The 26,000-nt window shown below is 39.5% G+C and overlaps 2 protein-coding genes across 6 annotated transcripts in view; one reads left to right on the forward strand and one right to left on the reverse strand.

The window, feature by feature from the left end:
* Positions 1-25,539, reverse strand: part of osbpl5 (oxysterol binding protein-like 5) — a 36,749-nt gene extending 11,210 nt beyond the window's left edge. Inside the window, exons 1-5 of one of the 5 annotated variants that reach the window (XM_029523283.1) lie at positions 25,317-25,539; positions 14,214-14,275; positions 10,646-10,848; positions 1,119-1,274; positions 791-864 (exon numbers count right to left, since the gene is read on the reverse strand). In XM_029523283.1, coding sequence (XP_029379143.1) covers positions 791-864; positions 1,119-1,254 — 210 coding nt within the window. In that variant the 5' untranslated portion in view covers positions 1,255-1,274; positions 10,646-10,848; positions 14,214-14,275; positions 25,317-25,539. Of the gene's footprint in view, positions 1-790; positions 865-1,118; positions 1,275-10,645; positions 10,849-14,213; positions 14,353-25,262; positions 25,282-25,316 lie in introns of those variants that run through there. The other 4 variants (XM_029523279.1, XM_029523281.1, XM_029523280.1 and 1 more) reach the window with 4 other exon arrangements.
* ptpn5 (protein tyrosine phosphatase non-receptor type 5) overlaps positions 24,996-26,000 on the forward strand; it is a 61,925-nt gene continuing 60,920 nt past the window's right edge. Inside the window, exon 1 of the mRNA XM_029523285.1 lies at positions 24,996-25,638. The gene's annotated coding sequence lies outside the window, so the exon portion shown is untranslated. The remainder of the gene's footprint in view (positions 25,639-26,000) is intronic.

Raw genomic sequence — 26,000 nt, forward strand, 5'->3', positions numbered from 1 at the left:
CTGCTCCTTGAAAGAGGCAATCCTTAAAGTGCAGACAACTGAAACCCACTAAGAATGACAACATGCAAGTATTAGGGTGTTAGGCTCTTATTGTCCCAAAACGGACTTTCAGGATGAAAGAGAGGGCAAAAGGCAACAGACGCAACTGTGCCTGTGAATTATTCCACATTCCACAATTCGGCAATAATATGCAAGACAAGGCAAGGCAAAGCAACAAGGGGAGAGGAGACAAGACAGGATGAAATTACCCGGTTGCTGGAAACATTTATTGACCACTCCTAGTTAGTATTACTAAGAAATGGAGACAGTGTGTTGGGATTAAGATAGTATAAGCGAGAGGGGAAACACTAGGACAATAAAAGTTCCAGCTGCCAAATAAATGGCTTGTGGTGCCAAGGACACAGTTCCCACCATGGCCCTGACATAGAAAGTCCCAAAGCTTTTACATGACGTGGCTTGATTTGCCCAGTTAAATTAGTTAAAAATGGTAGCAATTCCTAGTTTGAGGTGGGTTGTTTTACCAAAAAAAAAAATAAAAAAATGAAAAAAATATCATACATTCGATTTTTTTTTTTTTCAATGACTCATTTGTAAAATACCTTAATATGAAATTACGTCCTCTGAAAAGGCCTCAAAGACTGCCTACTTAATATTCAGGATGTCGATACTGTAGTCAGCCGTAAGGAAAGAAATCATCAAAGAATACAAAGGACAAGGGCTGTGGCCTAACCCAGTGAGTTAGTTACAGAGAAGAGCTGAGGAGTTGCCCAATCGCAGACTGTGTTCTTACCTTGCTGCCTGGTGATTGGGCAGGACTAAGTTCATTACTCAGCATGGAGAGACCGTTCCTGTCTGTCTCACTGCCTGGTGGGAACCCACAACACACAGTCACATACAAATGAACTCAGTGAATAAACCTGCTGACAGACAATTAAAGCATGACAGCCCCAAAAGCAGCTAATAATAAGCAGCTGAGGTTCTTAGATTTGTATGGGACAAGAACAGTAATGCACAGTATGACATGTCATTTCACAGACACCGGAACAGACCAGAAAACGTTGCTGAAATGTCTGATTTTTCATATTCGCATTCAGGCTACGACCTCCTTGGTCTTTTACCTGGGCTGAGGTTGAAGAGGTCATTGTCTCCTCCATACGACAGGTTCCGGGTGAGGGTGCGGGGGTCAATTTTTGGTGGGGAGGTGGCATTGGGGCACAGAGAAAATCTCCGATGGAACAAATTCTCCTCCTTCATCCTGACAACCTGCTTGTCCTCTGTAGAGTGAAAAGCACAGATGGAAGAAAGGAAGGGAGGGAAGATGCAGAAAGGAAGAACAAAACAGAAAAATGTGGGAAAGAAAATTCAGATCAAAGTTAAGAGATTTTTACATTTGCCAGTACCCATCTGATGTAATCATTCTGATGCACTGTAATACTACAATTTACAAACATTTTAATGAAGTAATCCATTCTTTCTTAGTGTCCTTTCTCTTGGGTCCGATCTCTCTCTCCCTTTGTCACCAACTCTGAGCTCTCAAAACACCATCCTCAGTCCTCCTCCTCTCTGTGTATATCTAACTGTCTGGACCCCCACAGTTTCTCTCCTCCCCTGCACTAACAAAGACTTACTATATGAGGGCATGTCAGCCTGTCTACATAATGGCACTGTGCATGGTAGTGACAAGCAGTTCAGGCTGCACATTGTCAGATTATATGACAGACTGGCTCTGACCACTCTGTCCACAGAGACTCACTGTCCAAGACGAACCCCTCCACCATTGCCACAACTCCTCCACCCATCTTCCGAGTCTGTCTGCATGAACAGACTTGCATCCAAAGAAAACGCTCGCTCTTCACTCGTTCCCTTGATATCCACAAGGATCCTCACTACTAATGAGATGCTCATCCTCGCACACAAAAGGAGATGAAAACAAACACTGCAGACGTGCAGTATCTGTGGCTGTGCCTCTACAGCTTAATGTTGGCATTGCACTGCAATTTGACGTGAATGAATGAGTCATATTTTAATGCCACTATGCCCACAGAAAGGGGACAAAGACTGACAGACAGACACACATCAGAGCAGTGTAAACTGAAGCTTCTGCATGTCTTGGGAGTTAGGAGTTGCAACGGTGTAGCATTAGCCTCTCTGACAGTTTTCTCCTCTGCTGAGCTAAAACATGGCATTAATAACTGCCAAGGGTCACGTCTGTTCCCAGACAGATCATTATGCTTGTTCAAACTAGTGGCGAGCTGATCATAGAAAATCAGAGCTAATGGTAGAACGCTGAGTTTAATGGAGCGTGGCTGTTCCCACCTGGGACTGTCTGGACAGCCACACTGTGCTCTGCTCAGATCAATATAATCATATTCATTTTCTCCCAGGAAAAACCCACACACAGTAGACAAGACCCTCTGACTCTCATCCTACAGAGCAAGTCTCGCCCAAGTTCTCAATTACAACATCTAGGAACAGCATGTTATATAAAGTTCATTCAAAGAACATTTTCGTTGGCTGATTCATCTTTTCACATCTGGTGCATGAGGCAAATGCAACATGTTAGACGGTTCATTCGGTTAGTGACAGAAGTAAAACCTGTGGGTTGACAATGGCTTAAAATGGAAAGTAAAAACCACTACTGCGGTGCTGCAGTAGCTTTGGTGGTTATGAAGTCCTCCCTCTGCAAGTACACACGTGTATATAAAAATACACAACAGTCACATCCGTATACTCGTCTCACCACTCCCTGCTGCTCTGTTTTCTATTCTGCCTCTCTGACTCATTCTCTCAACCACTTGACTCCCTTTTCGTTTTTGATGTTACAATCTCCTCTGTTAATTTCTTCTTACTGCCCAATGTTCTTTTGTCCTTTTGCAGACAAGATATGAGAGTGAAAGGGTAAGTTTGTTCTTCATGAAAAGGAGTCTTATTTGTCCTTGTGGGGCAGGTCTATAAATAGCATTCAATTGCTGCAGCGCATGTGTATGTGCAGCACAGTAATGAACCCTGAGTCAGGAGCAGGCTGCACGGAACAGAGCTCGAAGCTTCAGCATTACAGGGCACTTAGCACAGTGGGCTGCCGAACTGTACAGGGAGACACACACACACACAGAAAATTATTACCACTTAGAGTGTGAGCCCTGGGGCGGGTCAAGGTGTGGGGAGACATGCAGACTCAACGTACAAACCAATCACAGATGGTTCTAACAGCTGCAGGGCGGGATTTGTCGGGAAAAGACTGTGTACGAGCATATTACTTAGTCTAGAGTCTAGACTGAGCATGGGTGTGGCATCCCTCCATACATGATGTGCTTGTGTTGTGTGTGGGCCTGTCAGCCTTCATAGAGGACACGTCAGTAGAAAGAGTTTGTGTGTGTGTGTGTGTGTGTGTCATAAGTGTAGAGAATGAGTGTATGTGCTGTACGTGACTGGGTGTTCCTGTCAGGGCAGGGCAATTTGTGGAAAATATCAAATACAATACAATATAATTTTTTTCTCACAGATATTTTAATTTTATTTTTAATTAGGTAATTTTTCAAGTGCACATCTTCACTTCCTCCTAAAAGCATTGCTTCCTCTACAACAGAACAAAATGTCATGTAAAATTTTTAAAATAATAATAATTTTCAGGTGTCAAATGTCAGATCACTGAGTAGTAATGGTGACCTGATCGGAGCATGTCTCATGGCTCCATGAGGACAGCACAGACATCAGATTTGATGGATGTACAGTCATAGGGGCATACCGCAATAAAACAACATCTCACAGTTCCATCAGGGGCGTGGGTGAAAAGACCAGGTCTCGGACAACTTGGCTCCACCAAACAAAGACAACAGGTGATGCTAACAGCAGCTACAACCAGCCTGGCACTGCTAGCTGGTCTTGCCGGCAGTGAAAGCTTCACTGCTCCAGAAAATGGGGCTCTCTGATCAGAACCTGAATAAAATGACATTTCATCAATCCATCAGTGGAGGTCTGCGCATCCTGTTAAACAATACATGGGCCACTCAAGTCAAAGTATACAAAATGGGTTACTCCAGAGACTTACGAGCTGCTGTCACCGAGTGCACATTACACAAACATACATGGAGGCCAGTAACAATGACAAATCTGAATGAATGAGCCCAGAACCAAACAGGTTTGACGAGTATGCAATTAATATGATCATCCAAACTAAACTGTGAACTTGAATCAATATGTTGATTCTTCGAACTGTATCCATATTGGACAAATATGCACATCATGGTTCATATCCTGTTCCGAAACTCTGTGTCATTGTAGAGGAGTGTGCCCTTCAGGCACAGATCACAGTGAATAGAGTTAGTGTTACACAGACACTTGGCACATGCTGTGTGCTAACAGCCACGCACATGTGCATGCGCACACACAGGACGACAACCTTACAGTGTGTAAGCAGCAGTTAATACTGACTAACAAGGTGAGCCACAGTGTGAAATTATTCACCAAAAAAGTGTTATTTTGACTGACTGAGTGGTATGACAGTACATGACTGAATTTATGAGCACCAAACTGGAGTTATGATCTAAACACTAGCCTCAACAAAATATTAGCCAGCATCTATCTCTTTTTGGATCATTTCTAGAAAAGATACCAGCTGTCACAATTCACAAAACAACAATGTTTAAAGAGACAGCATTTTGCTAATATGAAATTTCACATTAATTCGTGTGTTTGTGCAGCCTGCCATAGCAATGAATGAAAGGTGTTTATTTCTGTGGCGTTGACATGCTCCTCAACAGCCACAGCAACATTATACCAAAACAAATGAGTGGATACTGTGTTGTCAGTTTTTGAGAGGTTTCAGTGACACTCATGTAAGTTAGTCTCTGTGGTTATAGTTACCATAGTTCAACTGGTTACAGTGGCAACATGATTTCAACTAAATTTCCACACATTTACATAATCAGTGTGTCTAATGTGACACACTGAGATGTTTTTAAAATATAAACAAAATATAATAAAAAATTTATGAAAGGAAAAAAAGGTGTTTTTATGTCCAACTATCACTCAAAAAATTTGACTGCTGTATTCTCGGAGGTTAAAAAGTTCACTGTTGGTCTTTGGAGAAGTAAGTGTGTAATTGAGAAGGTGACACTGTAAGAGGAAACATAACTGGATATCAACAGCAAAAGGTTATTTACATTCATCAGTGAGCCCAATGTCAGCGTGGCCTATTCTTGTAGTACAGATTGCATTAGTGGTGTTTCCCTTTGGTGACATGGTCGGAACACAAAATAAGCTGACACAGTCCGTTCCTCTGTGTTTAACAGATTTTTTTTGAGACAATCTTAATTCCAAGAAATGTGAGAGCCCATCAAAAAGCAACGTAAGGGGATATTCAAGCATTGTGCTTTGAGTCAGTCTACCCTTTATTTTATCTTCTATTAATACTGAAACATAATATGCAATCGAGATTCACCTCTTCTCTCTCAAGTCAGTGTACACAGTAAAGTGAGTACTTTGCCTGGCTTGACCTGGTTGACTTTGCTTAACTTCAGCCATGCTACACAGCTACTAAATCAATATTTACCCAGTGATATGAACACCTTAGTGTTAAGAGTTAAGAGTAGAAGCACCAGAACAGTCAATAACATACATTCCTTTGTCACATATTAACCTCAAGCTATGAGAAAAAGGGCATATAAGTCAACGACAACCACAGTGTGTGAGCCACAGTTACTTTATTAAGGTGGAAGACCTTGTCCCATATGACCTGCAGGGGGATCACAGGGAGATATGGGAGATGTGTGTAGGGAAACATGTTGACATGTTCTAACCTGTATAATGTTAATATGTTTCACTAAATTTCAACTTCCAAGCCACACAGATTTTCCCATTCTCAGTGAAGAAGTGGAACCATTTCCGAAAGCCCTCTCCTGAACAAACTTCAAAGTTTGTTTTTTTTTTTTTTCTAAATAAAATTCACACTGTAAAGGTGGTTACTGTTTTGGTTTACACAGCGTCCACTAACCCTAAATTATCTACTGACACCAATTATATAAACACACCTGCTATTTTTGGTGAAAAACCTCATCTAAGCCTTCCGCTCTCTGTCCTTTTCATCATTCTTCCCTAAGGTCTAACTGCACACATTAAGGATCTATTTGTCTTCACAGCTCGTTTTTTCTTGCTTGGACAGTACCATATGATTTGTTTGCCCAGTTATTAATAAAAAAAATCATTTATAGGGCTGGCCCCACTGAGGCTCTCCAGTTAATATTATAAATATCACATACCACTTAACCACAGACGATAGGTGATGAACACCACACTATAGTAACTACACTATTGTATAATTGTACACAATAAAAAAAACAGGGAACTTTCAGTGATGGCATGTGATCGAATTCATAGCTATGGGTAGCTAGTAACAAGTCAAATGATTTTTGAGTCAATCAATCACACTAAATAAGAACAAATGTGGCCTTGACCAAAATCTTCATTAATGTATGTATGTGAGTGTCCGTGTACATCTTGTTGTATGCAGCTTGTTTATAAGAGGGCACGGGCCTTCTAATACCAACATCCAGCTGTACGATTGCACAGATTAAGTGCAGACACTCGCTCTGTCCTTCCATCACTTTATCTTTCCTCCCCTCTGCGCCCCGAACCCTGTTAACCCCCATCTCCGATGACAAGAGGACTAATGGATCTCTATATGGCCTAGATATACGCCAATAGGCTTTCACCAAGTACTGTATGTGCATCAGCAATGAAAGCAGTGACATATTGTAGGAGCCAGACTGCTAGTAAAAAAAAAAAAAAAAAAAAAGTACAAAGGGAAAGCACACAAACAAGCAAGATGTGCAGACATTAAAGTAAAAATGAGAAGGAAAATTAAAATTACTGGTGTGAAAACACCCTTTTTACCATTTGGCTATGCATAGTCTGGTGAGAGGCATTAAGAATTCAGGTCAAGGCATTAACAAAGCTCTACCCATTAACACATATGTTCATTCACCAAACACTAGTTAATAAAACTTTTATTACACTGGCTTTAGCTTGCATATGTCTACTTTGACCAAAACTAAGCAGTAAAAATATTTTGGTATCATCACAATGTGATGGTATCCTTTGAAACTAAGACTAACAACCAACTACTTCCATTCTTGATAATTAAAACATCAAACAATAACTCATAATATACATGATACATAATAACTTATGTGTCTAAGAAGACATGCAAAAGGCAGGAGACACATGATCTAGTTTTGTGACACTGTGGGAGGACGTGTGGTTTCGTTCTATTCTGAGTCTTGTGGGGGTGTAGGTATATTTTAAGGAATGCACACAGAGAAATGCCTTCTAGCCAGACGTACTTAAAATAGGAAACCCCCTTTGTTCCACAGTGAATGAGGTGATGTACGCATATATGTTAACTACACCTTTGTAAACCCAGCATACACCCTGTCCCACCCAAAGTGCACCTCCCTTATGGAGCAGAACGGCCAGCAATCAAGCTGAATGTTGCTGTGCATGTTTATGCATTCACTACCATCAATGATTTTGACTCAAGTCAGTGATTTCAATAAACATACAGTGGGGAAAAAAATAGAAAGAGTTTACTGCGCATATCAAGTATTGTCAAATTTAGGTAAAATTAGGCACTTCATTTTAAGATTTTAAGATTTAAGATGCATGTTATTAAAAAACATTTGTATTCGGTTTAACCCGTATTTACAGGAATGAAAAAAGAACAATCAGTGGAAAAGTTCTTCGTCATCTCCACAGGGTCGTCTCCTCCTTCTGTGCCTTGATCTAGTTTAACTGGACCTCCTTGAATTTTAATTGCCTGTCCCTGGGCAAAGGATTTGTCACTTAGGCAGACTACCGTCACAATTGCTTCAGCTGCAGGTTAGGTGGGAGAAATAACCTCCCTTTGTACATAAAGCCAGTTTCTGAGTACAGAGACTTCAGCCATGGATAGGAGAAGAGCAAGGTAAACATAGGCTGTAAACGATAGCTTGAATTCGCTACAAGGGGGTTGGAATAAGGGCTCATATTCTGGTTCTGGCTGTGTGTGAAGCAGAGATACAGCCCAACATCAAAACACAAGCACAGATCCAAAACTAATTCTTTATATCAAAGGGACCACTTCAAGTATCTCTCTTTGAGCTACTCAATTCTGGCATGCACGTGTGTGCATATTTGTTTTTTCCGCAGTCTCACTGGGGAAGACTACAAAACAGTCTGCAAAACATGAAAAGGTACCTCAAAATACACCAGATGTGTCACCTGTCTCACTTCAAAATTTTGGGTAGGTAAGAACTTTATATTGTTCTACAGCCTTGATGAAGCAGCCATGTGACCTTGTTAATAAAACAAAAATAATTCACTAATACATTGGAGACAACTGTGCTCATTCATATTGTCCATTTTTACACATCAGAATCCAATGCAATTCTAAAAATGAACCCCCATTAAATGGCCTATTTTCTATGGCACATTATTATACTTGGGCTTCAATTCTATTGCAATATAACTCTCTTAACAACAAACCACACATCCACAGCAACAGTATCTAGACAACGATCTTATTTATTTAAAAATGACTGTGACCATGCATTTCATTTAATTATTTGTTACACAATTATTTTAATTTCTCTTTTATAGAATAAATCTGAATTAGACTGCACGTTTGACCTGGCAAGCCGAGCCAGCTGGCTGTCTATACAGTTGGATCCAGGCCTGGGGTGAGAACTAGCCTGAGGCAGGCCGAGCAAGGCTGAGATGATGGAAAAGGGTCCAGAAGCCCTCCTTTGTTTACTTCAAAATGCAACAACAGACAAAGACACATGCAGACATATGCACATAGAGGGATACTAGCTGAACAATTAAAGTCTCAGAGGACATCAGTGTTGTAGTAAGAGTCTGTAGCCATGACTTTGAATTGCACTGACATGTTCTCCCTTGTTGTAGTTTTCATGGTGTTCCCTCTCTCAGCACTTCAAGGACACTCACTGTATGGCACCACTTCAAAACCATTAAGAATATCCTCAGTGTCAGTGAAGTGAATCGGCATCACAGATTCTAATGTATAATACATTCATCCACTGGTCCAGAAATGCAATCCCAACAGTAAGCCAACAAACATGGGAGGGATGCAACTGCTGGTTGTTCTACTATTGAACAATTCTCTGAATGTAATTCATGACTCAGAAATTTTACCCTAACCTTAAAAAATATATATATTTTTTTCCTACTCTTCCAGACATCTACATCGAAAAGTTGAAAATTGACCCATCCCAGTGTTTCCCCTCCCATTACCTGTACTCATGGTTCCACAGATACTAAGTACTACTGGAGCAACTCCAAACTCAAGGGCAATTTTGTCTCAGTTTTCATTGTGTACATGTTTGAGCAAAATGTTGCTGAAGAAGAAGAAGTGCTATGAGAACATGTTGTGAAGATGATCGTTGAAGACATGTCTTGGCAAGATATTGTGCTTGTGTTCCCAAAGAGAAATAAAATTTTTTGAAGTGTCTATGAAATTTTACTGTCAACAAACTTCCCACACCACTCCACACAAGATTTTAATGTCAGTCTTGCTATTCCAGTCTTAGAGCTGAAAAAGTCAAGGCATGAAACAGCATTATATCAGCTGATTTTACTTTTCACATTGAACTTTAAATTATATATAAGGGCTATGCAAATTGAATCATCTGACTTACTTCCAGTCACTGAGAGAGTTAAAGGCCCTGCAATATCCTGACTGCCTTTTAATACAGCTAAAAATCTCTGTGGTAGAAAATGGCAATAATGAGCTGTGGAGGTTCCAGAGAAAGAGAAAATTGAAACAAAGTGAAAGAACAGATAATGAACTACTGTCTGGACAAAGTGTGGTGAGGGCAGTCTGTCTGTCTGCGAGAGAGAGAAGTTTAAAGGTGCTGGGAGACTGTCACCAGCAGAGACTGCCTATCATGACTGTACAGAAGACAGGTCAAATTAGGGATAATAGATGACAAGCTGTCAAAACTATTTATTTAATTAATGATAGGCAAAAAGCAGAAGGTATATGGATCCCATTAAATATACCTCAGACTAATATCCCAATGTATTTACTCAATTAAAAATTCACTGCCAACTCTGAGCAATGCCATGAGCCCTGTAGATTTTATACTTTTTATGTTGTGGCAATTTATAGCTGTCTTAATAAATACAATACAGTCTGCCCATTAACTGCTGTGCACTACCTACGCAATAAGACATATGGCACTTGAGGCAAAACCATTGCCTGTGCCTTTTTAAATTTACAAAATGTAGAAAAAAAGGAAAACATCAGCAAATTTTCAAAGTCTGATCTATTGCATTTTCAGGACAAACTTAATAAAAAAAGCGTTTTTTTTTATAAAATTTAAGTAGAATAAGGCATCTTTAACCATATTTTCAGGGTAACAAGTCTAACAAGTACTTGTAACTGCTACAGGTGAAATACTTTGAATTCATCACTCTCAGGGCAAAACCCTGAAGTGACCAACCAAAGCTACTAATAAAATTAGAGACAATTTGCAAAAAGGCAAAAAAAAGTTAAATACTTGTATGAAAAATATGTTTACTTGTATTTTTGCACTGCCAAACTCTAAACATTATCCTTTTCAATACCTCCGTACGTTTATTCACTTACAGGTTTTGTCTTGCAAATCCCGTACATGAATCCAAATTGTGAATGCATTAGTTGGAATCGCCTTCAGAAAACTGGTGGGATCCGTGAGTTGTTACTTCCCTTCCACCTGTGACCTCAGCTTGGGTTTTCTTCCCACTGAAGAATAGTGAGTGAGGGAACGACCCGGCTTCACACCACCTCTGTGAACTGCCAGCCTCTCTAATCTTGGGAAAAAAAAAAAAAAAGAAAACTCTTCAAAAGCAAACAAACAGAAAAAAAGAAAAAAAAAAAAGTTGTCTCACCACATGAGATTCCTTAGTGCTCTCACAAGCAAAATTAATGGTTAGTGCCACAGCTCATGATTTGTTAAACATTTCATGGGAGGCAATTTGGGTCAACTTATTAAGAGTGCTATTCTGCCCTTTGTCTGATCACACACTTGATAGTCATGTCACAAGCGAGCAGAGGATCCAAATGAACACAATGCAATGAGGTTAGATTTCTACAGATCTATAGATCTAATCACTGATAAGCCACTGTACTCCACACTCCTATCTTAATAAAACCAACCCATAATTGTCCAGGGTTTAATGTTTATTAAAAATGTACAGCATCTATTTATATCATAATTTGAAAGAGTTCCACTTGTAATGCCATGTTTGGGTCATCCTCCTGAAAAGCGTGGCATATCCACAAATCTTAACAAATCATAAGGTTTGTAAACAAGTCTATTCAAATGCAAAACCACCAGGAACAGGAATGATGCATCACAGCCAGATATCAGGACTCTCCTAGCCATGAAAAGCTGTTATAAATAACATACAGTGTTATCACCGTGTTGCAGTGTTACATATATCAAATATTTCCAGCAAGGGGGCAACTCCATAGGTTGACCACCAATGCAAAATCTGTACAAAAGTTGTATAGAACTTTATGGAAGCTTTTTTCCATCGGTTTCATGTTTGAAGTTCATCACATGTCAACATGCCTCATAATGGCCTAACTGAATAACCCCAATATATCCTGTAAATAATACATAACATAGCTAGCTTGAAGTGAATGTAAACTAAGCTTAAACAAAGGGTCAAAGTGTTCAGCAGCAGCCTAGCTTCGACCAAAAGAAACTTTAGAGAGTTCTGTACTTGGCATTCTCTAACATATGTTAAGACAATCAATTCCTTTGTACAATATTTACAAAAGACTGGGGCCATCGTATGATTTGTTTTATACTATACTATACTAAAAATGACTATTTTTGTCAGCTATAATGTTGAAGTGGCATTCCTCATTTGTCTAATGCACTAGTCCTAATTACAATGTTGGCCAACAGACCAACACCTCCCACAACCTGTCCATCCTCTCCCTTTCCCTGTCTGGCACCTGCCCTCTCTCTTTCCTGCCATCAACCCCTGGTGGATACTTACATAAAAGCTGGCAGCAGCTCCCAGGCTTTTTACTGAAAGATACACAGACTAACTGAGAGCACAAATCACCAACAACACACTACAGAGAGTATGGATCTTAATAAATACTGATAATTTAAAGATGCCACTCTGCTTTACATTTAAGGGTTGGTACAACTAAACAACAGGGAAAATGTGTTTTAACACTGTCAGTCAGTTTCATTTGATACCACTTATACTTCTTCTCCTACATTGTTGTTTGATGCTTTATGTCACTGTGCTGTTTCAGAAAGAATAGGCAGCCCAGATTGGTTTTTCCACACATCCCTAATGTACTGTGAGAGTCTCAGATCACACACAAATGGGTGAAGCTACTCTGCAGCCATCAGGAACACAATGTCTCCCTCAGTGTTGATCTCATTAAATTACACTTTGCTTTGCTGATCAAAAGGGACTGCTGGGTACGGTATTTTCTGTGAATAGACATCTATAATATTCATTACAGATTATATTTAGCATTACTAACACCTGCTTTTATTTATTCTACAGTTAATTTAGATTTACTGAATGAAAGAGTAGTCTTACATAAACTATCACAAGGATAACATGATGTAACACAACATGAGCTTTTGCAAATTTTGTTTATGACCTACATCAAGGAATGTATTGATCCAATTACAAACTCTCAGAGAAAAGCCTAATTATGAAACAGAGAACAGCTCTGATGTTAACTAATTTCTTATTTTTTATTTATCTTAGTTGTATTTTCATCAAAGAGAAACCTTCTGTACACTACACTTTTGATAACCTATCTGTGATTACAGTAGAAAACTGAAACTGTTAGATTGTGGTGACTGACAAAAACAAAGCCAAGCTAGAGTGATTCAGAGCTGATATGCTGGACAGGACATGTAGAGAAGAATAAGACATCCTCCATCTGTTGTCTCGCAGCACATGAACTTTTTTAATTTCTTTCTCGGTGAGTGGACACAATATTGTTTGCACAATACTGAGCCTTATAGAGGCAACATTGATAAGAAAGCCATGTATACAGTCATTCAGTCTGTGGGTAAAATAAATCCAACAAGTACTTATGGCCATTATCTTACTCTTACTATTGAAGTAAATCAGATAGTCTCAATGTATAAGATTGTAATGTGGACAAAAATGAGAGCAACTGAATATGAGCTACTGGGTGCAGAATGAGACATTTTGCCTGGTTAATCTGTAATTTGTTGTTAAACCTTGACTACTTATTAGTGATGCATACACATGCCAAGGTAAACAGCTTGGGTAAGTCTGAATTCAAACATTTCCTGACTGATATAAGCAAGCAAGTCCCACCCCATTACCGCAGTACAACCTGCTACTGTCTTAAAGCTACAGGGAAAAGCCAAAATTATTTTTATCTTATGTACAACACAACTACAGGATTCCAAAAGTGTTGTGATTCATCTATACAAAAAGACAAGAAGAGGGGCCAAATCATCTGGGTACATGTACTCTTATTAGTGTAATAAGAGCACCTGATTTCCTTTTTTTTTAGGGCCAGTGGAGAGATGTGCTTACCAGCTGACTGCCTCTAGTATTGACTGACATACATAAAGAACTTCTACTGCAAGGAGAGATCAAAATACCCAGGCTAACGAAAACAGCAAGCTGAAAAAAGAAACGAGAACTAATCATTACACTCTGTGTGCCACTGTAGGAAAGCTAAACATGTACTCAAGGCCTTGTGCCTATTTTTGAGCTTTCTGTATTTCACTGAAGTATCATTCTGTAGCCAGCTGTCCTTGTGCAACCCCAAACATTTACTCCTTTCTAACCCAAATGAACCTGACACACCCTGTAAGCTGCTGAGATCTGTCAAACAATTCGATGCTCTTCTTTGCTCCAAATTTCCGGCGCTGAAGCATATTGCTGGCATGGACTTAAAATCACCAAAACACTTTAAATGGTAGCGCAACTAAACAAAAAGGAAATATATTCATTGAAATAGCTTAAAATGTTATGAAAGGCCCTAATTCCTTATTCTGAAAATACCAACAGTGAAAACTGAACTGAAAACATGTGAAAGGCACAAACCATTTGATTAACTGCGACAAACAGACGGATAGCTGATTTCACTGCCTGTATGCATTATTAAACCATGAAAGAATCGGCCAGCAGGTGATACCTCATCTTACCTTTCACCTGAGCCTCAGGAGACACTGCATCAAGAATCCGTTGTGGGAGCAGCCTGTCTCACCTGCAGACACACAAAAGTTAGAGAAAGGTTTCACTTTTGCCCATACAATGAAAACAGACTGCCTTGCAAACTGCCTTGCTCTCCTGTGTCTCGCCTTCCCATGCTCCTCCTGGTTGTGCCATTGTGCTTAGGAGGGCGGGGCCTCACCCTGTCCCGGTCCTAGAGAGCCTCTGATATCACTCTAGGCTAAGTACACAGTCTGTTTGCCACCTTCACAAACCGCTGTTGGTCAGTTAAAACTAGACCCCAGCTCAAAAGGGTTCGGGGCAAAAGGACTTCTTCAAACTTCTTCATTCAATGAAAAAGGTAAGTGAAACAAGCAGTATAAAAAGTATTTCACATAGTTGTTTTACTAAGTTATCATGAATCCAGAAAAACTAAATGTATCTGGGTGCTGCATGAGAGTTTATTTTAAAATTAACATAATTCTCATTTAAATTCAGTTTTTCGTTCTAATTGGTTGGACATGACAAATATTGTATTGTTGAGTTTGATTTGAACACGCCATTCTGCTCTTTTGTTTTTCCTTGAAATGCCTCCTAATCCTGCGAGGGCAAAGAACAATGCATTCTCGAAAAGCTGGGATGTGCGATAAGCCACAAATCCAAAAAATAAAACAAAACAACACACACACACACACACACATCAATTCACACAACAATCAGCACCAAAACACCATAATATATACAGACACACATTAACATGAGTCCTAAAAAATGCAGAGTTGCAGCCAAATGCATTATGTCAACCACTAAAGCTAAAAATATATATTTTTAATCTGTATTGTCTTCAACATATGGATGGTAGGTTTGTCTGGATTTAAGTTTAGGTACATCTTATTACCACTACATAGGCAGCAGAACATCACCAACTAAACAGGAAAAGAAAAATGTTCACACCAATGGCCATACCACCGCCACCACATACCACAGTTTTCAGTGACAGTATAATAGCAGCATAAATTAGGACAAACTTGGACTTGGCATGGATCGCTGCAGTTAGCAACTCAGTTTATGATGTAGCAGCAAGCCAACAAGTGTAAAATGGGTTGGGCAACCGTGCCCTTAAATCCGATTGCAAAGCGAAGGCGAAAGCCATTAAACTTGAGTTTGTCTAGCCTAAATGAGGAGTGAACTGACAATCCTGAGCTGATAGAACTTGAGTGACAAAGCCGAAGGAAGGAGGAGAAGATGGAAGCTAAATACAGACTGCAATTTCAGGAAAACAGAAAGACAAAAAGACAGAAAAAGTAATTTGTGGCAATTTCTGGAGATAGCATTACTTTTTTTTTTGTTTGTTTATTTATTTATTTATTTATTTACAAAGTATAGATTTATATGATAAATTATAACAAACAGGTTTCATTAAAATTTGCATTAGGTACAAAAATAAGGAAAGTGTGAATGGAAGGTATTCAGGAATAAATCAACCTCTCATACACATGCTGTCCTTCATTTCCTCACCAAGATCAGACAAAATATCTGCTGTTTAGCAGATAAACTACATGCTGCATTGAAAGACAGTGACACTGAGCTACTTCATTCAAGGTATAACTGAAGATCAGGAGAGAAGTACACAGAAATCCTATGTTCAACACTATCACTTATAGTAAAAACCTGTGGTGCACATGATGCAGGTTCAAGTATGTTAGCCAAGTAAAACCTTGCAAGCACAAAATTAGCCAAACTAGGCCTAAAATTTTTAAACTAAATGGTTATAGATACGTGCAATGCTGGCACATTCATCTTGTATAGCTATGCATGCTGCTCTCCAAACACACAGCTAAGTAACATTTACATCAGAGAACCGCGAGCTCGCCAACTTTCCCTGTGCAGTGCCAAGACTGACTCATAGGAGTGGCCTAGGCCAGATCCTGCCAGGCTCAATCAAGGAAAGGAAAATAGGAAGGGAGTGAGTAATCTTAAGGAAAGATGTAGCTGCTTTAGCTGTGACTGGAACAGTGGCAAGAAACTGAGGCAAAACTGGTATATTTATAAACAGCTGATGCCTTAACTAGCATAAGGTATTATTGATGTATCCAATAACATGGTTTTAAGATACATTTCAAATCTTTGAAATCAAAATCTTTGTTTTGAATAACAATTTACACAAATAAAATTGTCATCTAACGTGCAAAAGTGTGATTTAATAAACTCAAGTATGTAACTAGCATGCATCATCTGCTTCTTTAGGATCATACCTTGAGCTTTGACTGACAACAAAAAGAATCCAGACATGCTGTTCTGAAGTGTCTTCTTTTCAAGTCAAAGTCAAATATCTCACCAGCAGCCACCTCCACTTCCCTTTCTATTCATGCATGCCCTCTAATCCTAAAGAAGAGATTGAAGCAGGTCACACATGGCTACGCAGTTACAATGGAAAACTGCCCAGATCCAAATATGAAGTCCCTGCATGCAGAACAATCAGAAGACTGAAACATAAGGACAAACTGGACACTCACTGATCATAACAACGGCAGATTGGACCTAATGGAATGGCACTGGGTTCAAGGGCACTAACATTAATTGCCCTCAAATGTTCCACAGACTAATTATTGCTCATCACATTCCCTCATAACCTGCACCCCTGTTTTCTGCAAGATTAGGTTCATCTCTAGGTTGGCTAAAACTGGCTCTAATGCTTTTTTGGGATCCAGAACCAATAGGACCAATAGCCAACAAGCAGACCTCATATCCAAACATTTTGTTGGTGACTTATCATTCGTCAACATAAAAAAAAAAAATGGCAAAAATGCATTATGAAAGATGTTTATGAGGTTAAAGATGCAAATTGAAGAAAGGGAAGAAAATGTGTTTGCACTGTGCAACCTCAATAAATTCATTTAGTAAATGTGAAAAAGTATATTTATGCGTCACACTGGCCATGATGGAAAAGGGTATTGCTCTATACTTGCTCCAGGGTTGTATATCCAGTCAAAAAGTATTTTGCTAAATAAAATAAAGCCTTTAATGTTAGTCTTCTACTAATAGCAGAGACCATAATTTGATTATTTCCAAAAATGTAACAGAGATTGGCAATTTAGCTTCATATGTGAATAAGTGAGCTGTGGCTGCAAGCAGTCAAGATTTTAATTGGTGTGCCATCACCAGGTTATTTATTAAATGTTACTGAAGCATAACAGCAAGAGAGCCTTATTAGAAGGTATAGTTACAGTGTGCAGGGAGAGGGAGGACTGGGTGTCTAATTTTCAGTTTATGAAAGAGACAGGAACATAAGGACCAAATAAACTGAAGTTTCAGTTGGCTACACTGACTTGCTCTTTCATGCTAAACATTATCTCTTCTGTGAATTCATTGAAGATTTTAGCTTCAATACCATTAAATTAATTTTCCAGCCTGAACAGAGGTGGCTGTTCACTCAAGCCTGGTATTGTCAACTGGCATTAACAACATAAAAATCCTTTATAACATATGTATATACAAATACAAGTTTGGCTTGGTGAAAGAGTTTACCTTTTACACTTGACATTCCAATGTCCAAATCACAGTTGAGCTTGCATATCAGTGAGTAACAGATACCGTCACTTATCATGCCCCTAGTTTATCCAAAGTTTAGTGGAGCAACCAATAAGTCATTGCCAGTTGAGTTGGCTTGGATAGGATGTGGTGGCTATGTATGTAAATTATGAGCATAATAGGAAGAGGGCACTGATCACTCACTAAAAGAGGCTTAAATGCCAAAACCAGCAGCACTCCTTTAACAAAGGCATTATGACATGGCATCAAGTGAGTTCTCTGACATTTAAGTAAAACACACTTTTTTGCTCCCATACCAGGAGTCATATGAGAATATCAATATCAATTTCATCTCTGCTCATGTTATAGAAAGATCGGACCAAGAAGTGTTTGCCTTTGTAGAAAAGAGCGGAAGCAGGGAGGAAAGGCTGGAATCATTGAGACACAAACACTAGAGGGAGAGTCATTTAAGAAGTTTGATGAATATTGTATTTTTGCAATCATTTTAAACAGCACTTAGTGATGAAAGTTGGAGCTACAACTTTTAAAGACACTTCTCGTACAGAGGGAATGAGTGTCCCAAAAGACAGATTTGGAAGGAGTATCCCTTTAAGACAGACGTCAGATGATGATCTTGTTGCATGGAAACCAGCCATTATCTGGAACCCAAGATCACTTAAAGGTTAAGTTGATGCTTGTTTTTGGGACTTGCTTGGCATGGTTTTTCACAAGTATCACAAGTTTCTTTTTCGTGCAATTTAACACTGTGTCACTTTCTCTCCTTAGCTGGCTACTCCATTAAAAATAAACTGTACTGTATTAATTCTCATAATCAACAAAGTTCTGTCATCAGTGGCTATTAACTGACTTTGGAAACAATAAAATGGCCTCAGCAGCAGGATGACAAAAATTAGAGCCAATGTCAGTCAGTCTGCACTATGATGACCATCCAAAGAAGGCTTTAACAGGCTGATGTTAAACTCATGACGTAATCAATCCTCTCTGCAACACCTCTTTCATAATAAAACACTGTGAAAAGTATGTCAGAAACCTACAACAACCCAGCTGTAAACTCACTCCAGACGCTGCAGCTTATCCCTTGAAACAGCAGATTATAAGCATGTGACATGGGATGTGCACAGTGCCAATCATTTTCTGGTGCTGGATGAAGTCCTTGTACAAGGCTCAGCAACAGCTTTAAAACAAACGGAGATGCTGGGTCCTATGTGCTACAGCCTCATACTTGTAGGTACGAGGACACCACTTACAGTAATCACATCGTCTGGGTCAAATGAACTGGATAATTGCTGGGACAGATTTATTTTTTAACTTCTGTTTTTTTCATGCTGATTATCGTTTGATTGATGTTTGATGTTTTATCTTTAAAGCAGGAAATGAAACATTATCACAGATATTAAATGTAATTAATGTGCCATAATATTCTCCTTCTCCCATCCTAGTTCGAATGGTCTGGGCCAGAGCTGTACACTCACAACATACCCACCTCTGAGAAGCAGCATCGGTTACACATTGACACGCAAATGAGAGCAGAGCAGTAATGAAAGAGTAATGTAAAGCCAAGGTGATGAAGATATCTACTGTCCCAAACTTTCTGGGCTTTAGAAGTAGTTGATAACAAAAAGTAATATTCCCTATATTTCATCAAACAGACTGTAAAGATTTTGAATAAGCAGTACACAGACATTTCAAACCAGCAGTTTACATATTGTATCTTAATTACTTCAAAGTTATGTACCTATTCTATGCACAGACAATCACTGTATATACAGTATTTTCTTTACACTGTGCAGCTTTATGATATTTCTATTCTTATAATTTTCTGGATTTTGTAACAAATCTACAAGAGAGAATACACTGGGTCAAGTTGGCAGCATTTACACAAGTGTTGGCGCCATACATTAAGCTGGCAATGAGTGAGCGGTGGATATTGATTGCAGAGGCTCCAGCTACTGTGAGAACAGCTACTGCCTCTTTGAAAAGAAGTGCAATGGATCTATGGTGTTAAAGTTCTACTATAAATACAGATCAGCTACGCGGAACAAACTTCAACAGGGTAAGGAGGTTAATCACAAACCCTATATTTGGTTGTGAGATGGTCATGGTAAGCAACAAGCAGACATAAAATGACAAACAGTGGGGTTAACAAATATTATTTTTTCCAATTTTAAGAAATGATGCAAGTTTATGAAAAGGGTGGGGCAACATTTCCATATTCAATTGCAGTTAACTTTCTAACAAATTAACTTAAGAAGAATTCTTGAAATATTGCAAAATATGTCACAATCAGGGGCTGTCTTCTATTCTTTTTACTTTGTAAAATTGATAACAGGAAAGATTCTTTTGACAACTGTCTGGATGTAAGATGTCCCTATTATTTTATAATATTAGGCATTTACATTAAAATTTTGTCATATTTAGTAGGGGTGTGCCCCCCCCCAAAAAAAAAAAAATAGATTCATATAAGAATCGTGATTCTCATTTACCTCCATTTTGTATGCGGGATGTCCACAGAGCTGGTTCTGGAACATACACATGCGTGGTCAGCACCAAAACAAGGAGGAAACTACAATAATGGAGGAAAGAGAGATTCAACCGGCCCCATCCTCGCTGAAGGCAAAGATTTGGTCTGGTCTCTAGTCTCTGGAGGAGTCTGTACTCTGGTTTAGTCTGGTATGGTCTCTGGTCCAGTCTAGGAGCTGGGGGGTTGCCGTTCCTTGCTGTAGCCTAGTCCATTACTCATCACCAAATAACCAATTAACTTAGACATGTTCAGGTGCCCACACCAGGAATCAAACCGTGCCCTTTTTATTGCGGGGTGACAGCGTTAACCACTACGCCACTGTGCTGCTTTGCACACCTATAGATTGAAGCAGAAATTATTATGAATCAAATTGTGTTGAATCGAATCATAGCCCCAGAATTGAAATCGAATAGAATCATTGGCTAGCAAAAGATTCCCATCCCTAATATTTAGTATATGATCTTAATTATTACCAAAAAGGTTTTCTGTGGTATCACAGAGACAGAATTTGCTCAGTTGCTCCTTTAGCCAAAGTGGACATTATTTCGTGAGACAGACAACACAAAAACTCCAAAGCATAATTCCTAGCTTTTGTGGGGAAAAGTGACATTCTATGAGAAAGGACTTGTTTTTATGCATAAAGGCCAACATACAGCTGTGAAGTTATTTAGAAAAAAAATTTCAAGACCAGAAGGGAAAGGGAAACTTGGAAAATAGAGGCTGCTAAAAGTGCATCTGCTCTCTAGGGGCAGAGAGACAGATTCAATATGGAGCAGTATTAGCCTAGATTCCCCCACTAGATGTCGGGGAAAGCATTTATATCTCAGGGTAACTGGAACAGCACTGGGCCACTTATCAAACCCAGGAGTGGGACAGTTTCATTGTTAAGAGCAGTCAGAGACACACACAGTTTATAGGTCGGAGCATCTTTGGGAACACTACAGGGAAGTATTTTCACACATCCTGCAGTGATAGTAAAGACTGCTTTTTAAACTGCTTCAAGATTGCTTTGGTACATTCTTTCCACTTTGCACTCCCCATTAGGAAATTTGCAATTCAGGAAAAAGCCTCCAGTTATTTTTTTCTCCTAGCTCCGTAGTCTCTTTCTCTGCATCTTTCTTCTTCTCTAAATATCTTTTTGAATTTGTTATGACATATTGTTTCATCTCTTCTTATAGCCGCCACTACTCAGGCATAATTATAGCAGAATTTACATAATGTCACAATAATGGTTCAGAACAGGTAACTTTCTTGTTTACTGTAGTTTGCAAGAGAAACCAAGCATTTCATTACTTGGGCATACTGGTACAAGTGGTGAGTTCAGAGAGTCGCATTTAAGCTGAGCAATACATCTTTATTAACAAAGAGTAGTTTGCAAACATTCAGGTAGAGCTGTACAATACAGCCAATTGTTTTTTAAATTTTGATTTAACTTTAAATTTACTTTATGTACTAATATAAGCATTTAACGGCCAATGTGTATGAACTAAAACTTTCATACAATGCCTTATGGTGAGGGAAAAAAATATTTTCACATTATATTTAATGTGACTCCTACAATAATAACAAGGTATGCGAAGGATCTAAATGATCATTTCAATTTGAAGTAAAAATGTATGCAATAGTAGGCTTCATGTCAGTAGCATGTAAAACTGTCCTTCATCCTCTCTTCTGATTTCTGCATAAAACAAAGGCAGCATTGTTTTTAAACTGATATCATGTCTTTTACTGAGCAATATGAAATTGCACTCTCTGCATATGGGGTAATGATTTAACAGTAGGCTTGCTTGTGAGCTTGGGTGCTGGTAGTTGTGTTGACAGTTCAGGAGAACACTTGGGCTCCCTGTATAACGTGATAGTATAACGTTTCCAATGGTAGAGCAGATTTGTTGCATTTTCAGTATTTCTCAGTACAGGTTACCCGTATACATTCTGTTCCTGCTCTGCTCTCATCTTCCCGCTGTTTGTCCAGCTTATAAAGTCTGAACAATTTCCAATACATTACATAACCCAATTCCTGAGGGGTTATTATTCTGAGAATGGAACTGGACACAGATCAGCTATATATTTATCTAAAATTATTCATTATTTATCGCTGATGAAGGTATTTTTTTGGAATAATTAATTACTGACAATATTTTTTCATCCAGCAATTCTTGACACCAACAGTGAAGGACACGGATAAGGACTAGGTCCAAAGTACTTAATCTGTACTTCTACAGCAAATACCAGCTTGTTCTGTGTTTTTCTGGGGATTGAAACAAACCGTTACCTTCTTTCCATTTGATTTTACAGCGCTACAGAGCACATTTTGCATAATGCACATCCAGGGTGGAGTCTAATCTTCAGGCAATGCATTTGAACTTCAGATTTTCTTTTTAAAACAATACAATTCAGTTCGTGGCTTTGCAGGCATATCAGCAACCACATGCATGCATTTTTAGAGTAATGCAGCACATTTACCATGAGACACTTTCAGGGTAAGGCAAAATGCCAACTGAGATAAACAGACATCTCCCTCACATCTCCTATTTGCAAATAAAGAGTAAAACAACTATCCAACTGAACATTTAAAATACAATTACAACAGTACTTAACTTGATTTCAAAAGAAATATTATAATTTTGACATTTCTGGTTCTTCCCTTGAATTCTTATGCTGAATATCACTGATTTAACTTTAAAAGAAGGGAAAAAAGGGAGGGCTGACCTCAGCAAGACACCCCCTGCCCCCCGTGACTCTACAGTATATACTCAGACTTGTTATTTTCTGACAATTCCTCACAGCACAGCATGGAAGTTGAGACTATTGCTGTGTTTTGCTGCTAGAGAAAGCAAATACACACACAAAAAAAAGCACTAACCATGCACAAAAAGGGGGACAAACAGCTGTTGAAATTCTTAGCGCCCTTTTTGTTTTCCTACATTGACTACCACTCTTTCTCCATTTTTGCATTCACGGCAGGGCAAAGCCAAGTTCTTGTTGATAGGCTTAGGGAGCAACACCATTAAATATCCCTGCCTGATTAGTGGAAGTAGATTGTAACATGGCATGACCAGACTTACATTGGTAATCACCATCAAGCCTGTCATCATTTGAAAAAGGTAACTTGGAATGACTTGAGACAGAAAATATGAGCAGTGCATCTTATTGGGCTCATGACCCATTTCCAGCACCACTGAACATTAATAACCTTCAGATGGTTCCCTCACTGCCACAGACACAATATGCTGTCGGGCATTTTGCGGCCAATCAATATCAGATCAATTCTTATCCATTGCAAGTTTGGAAGAGAATCACAATATTGGATTTTTGTCTCTTGTTCCCTGTTCTCTATAAACTACTATGAAAGATGGAGTCATCTGCAAGTGCAGACAGACCACAGAAAAACTGAAGCCACAGAGCAAATGACGACTTTGCTATGAGAATGTGGGAGAACAAGAGACAGTCTGTTGAACTGCCTCTCTTCTAGCAGTCTGGTAATCATTTCCTCTTGTGCTAAGATTGCCCTCTCTTGAGATTATTTTTTTTCCAGTATCGAGGGACACATTCCAGCAAGCATTTTACCTATTAAATAAAGTGCATTTCTGTGTTATTCTTATCTCTTGCATGGCTCAACTCCACATAATACCACCCGATTAAAAATGATGAGAACTTCTATCTTTGTCTGCACTGGGAATAGATGAATATATGAGGTGAAGTGAAATGGCAAAATCTCTGAGTCATTATCTCATCACAATCAAATATCACAAGTATACTCTCATCTACTCTGGACTCTTTATGCTGCCACCACCAATATCAGCATTTGAATTATTCCCCCCCCCCCTCCCCTCATTGTACCTATATATATATATATTATATATTGTAAAAATGCATGTTTGACAAGAATACTTCAAATAAGCCTTTTTTAATTGCCATTTCACAATTGATAAAACAGACTATTTATGTTCTAATGTAAAGAAAGATGCAATTAAAAACATTTTATTTTGGTTTCACTGCACTGCAATTCTTTCTTTGTTTTTTTCATAAATAGTGGCAAATCATCACAACTGCCATGTGCCAAAGGAAGCCTGTTGACACTCATAATGCTAGTGCTAGTAGAGAACACATGACACAAAGGTTACAGTTTTGGCAGAGCAGCAACACTGGAGTTGAATCATGCTGAAGATGCCTTGGCCTGCACTGCACAATATCTGACATTTAAATGCCTACTAGCCTCAGTGCTCTTACAATCATCCACAGCTTCCCCGTCACAACGTAACACGTCGTGCACCGCTTGATATTAACGACCAGGACTCGAGTAAAATTTGTGTTTTTGAGTCATGCAGTTTTGTTTTTTTGTTTTTTTGCAGAAAACGAAAATCGCGACGGTGATCGGTCCGAATACCGCTCAGCCACATGCGCCGTTATCTGCCTGTGGCTGGTCCGGTGTCCCCATCCGGCTAGAAGAAGGTGAAAGCTGGGGGGGCTAGAGGAGGGTGGGGGTAAAACCCGATTAAATGTTGGAGGGGGGGGGTATCAGACAAGAGACCCGCCACGTCCCCGGTTGCCATGCAAACAAGTGAAAGCCAAGCTGCAGCCAAGCTGCAGCCGCATGGGGCAGGACGTGCCGCTCCGGCAGGGAGACGGAGCTTCATTTCGGGAGGCTAGCTACTGACGTTAGCCACCGCCGAGCCAGGCGGCTAACTACACGGACACGGATACCGTTACTGCCACCACGGACTAAATTCCTCCAAACACCGCGTCTTTAAGGTTAACAGTTCTCCGTGAAAAACAAAAAAAACAAAAAAAGAAAAAACAACAACAACAGCTGTCTTCGGTTTAAAGGAGATTTACAAAAACACCAGTTTGACCAGTTCATCAGTCAGTGCTATCCGAGCTCCGCTAGTTAGCATCAGTTAAAAAAAAACAAACAAACAAACACACAATTAGTTGGTAGAAATACAAGTAACGGTCGCTGAATACGCACACGAGTTGTGTGTCCGTTTGTGTTGTTTGCGGGGCAGGCTGAGTGTAAACTCACTCTGTGTCAACCAGGGCAGGGCTCATGCGGCTGTCTCCGGGCGTCCTTCCCCGACCGGCGTCATAGCACGGAGGGGGGGCCGATGGGAGAAGCTGTCTGTCGGGCGGGCGGGCGGCTGCGGTCGGCTGAAGGAGAACCGGTCCCGTTCCAACATGGAGCAGACTGGACCTTCCTGCTGCTGCTGCTGCTGCTGCTGCTGCGGCGGCGGCGGCGGCAGCGGCGGCTTCATCGGGCTGCTGAGTCCCGGCGCTCTGGCGACACCTGTGGCCGCAGAGGCGCTGCACCGCCTCCCAGCGTGGACCCCCACAACCGTCTCCATAAGGTAAACAACACGTTTGTGCAGACACAACACGAATATTTTAAACCTAAAATAACTTACAATATAAACCCCCTTCAGACTGTTTATTTTGAAAAGAAAACAAGAAATACTCCACAGCGAGTAAAAGTCATACATTATTGTTTTTTTTCTTCTTTTTTATCACCAGCAATGCTAATAAATTTAAGTATCAAAAAGGAGGCTACTCACTAAAACCCATTTTTGCTGTATCTATTATTTATTTGGAGATTAAAGTGTAGGAAGAAGGTAGGTCGGTAGTATTTTATTGTTTTGGGGCCCTACATTAGCCAGCAGTATGTTGATGAGTATTTCTTATTGTCTTTTGGCTTTAGTTTGACAGTACATTG

The sequence above is a fragment of the Echeneis naucrates genome, chromosome 16 (genome assembly GCF_900963305.1).
Source record: "Echeneis naucrates chromosome 16, fEcheNa1.1, whole genome shotgun sequence".
Lineage (NCBI taxonomy): Eukaryota > Metazoa > Chordata > Actinopteri > Carangiformes > Echeneidae > Echeneis > Echeneis naucrates.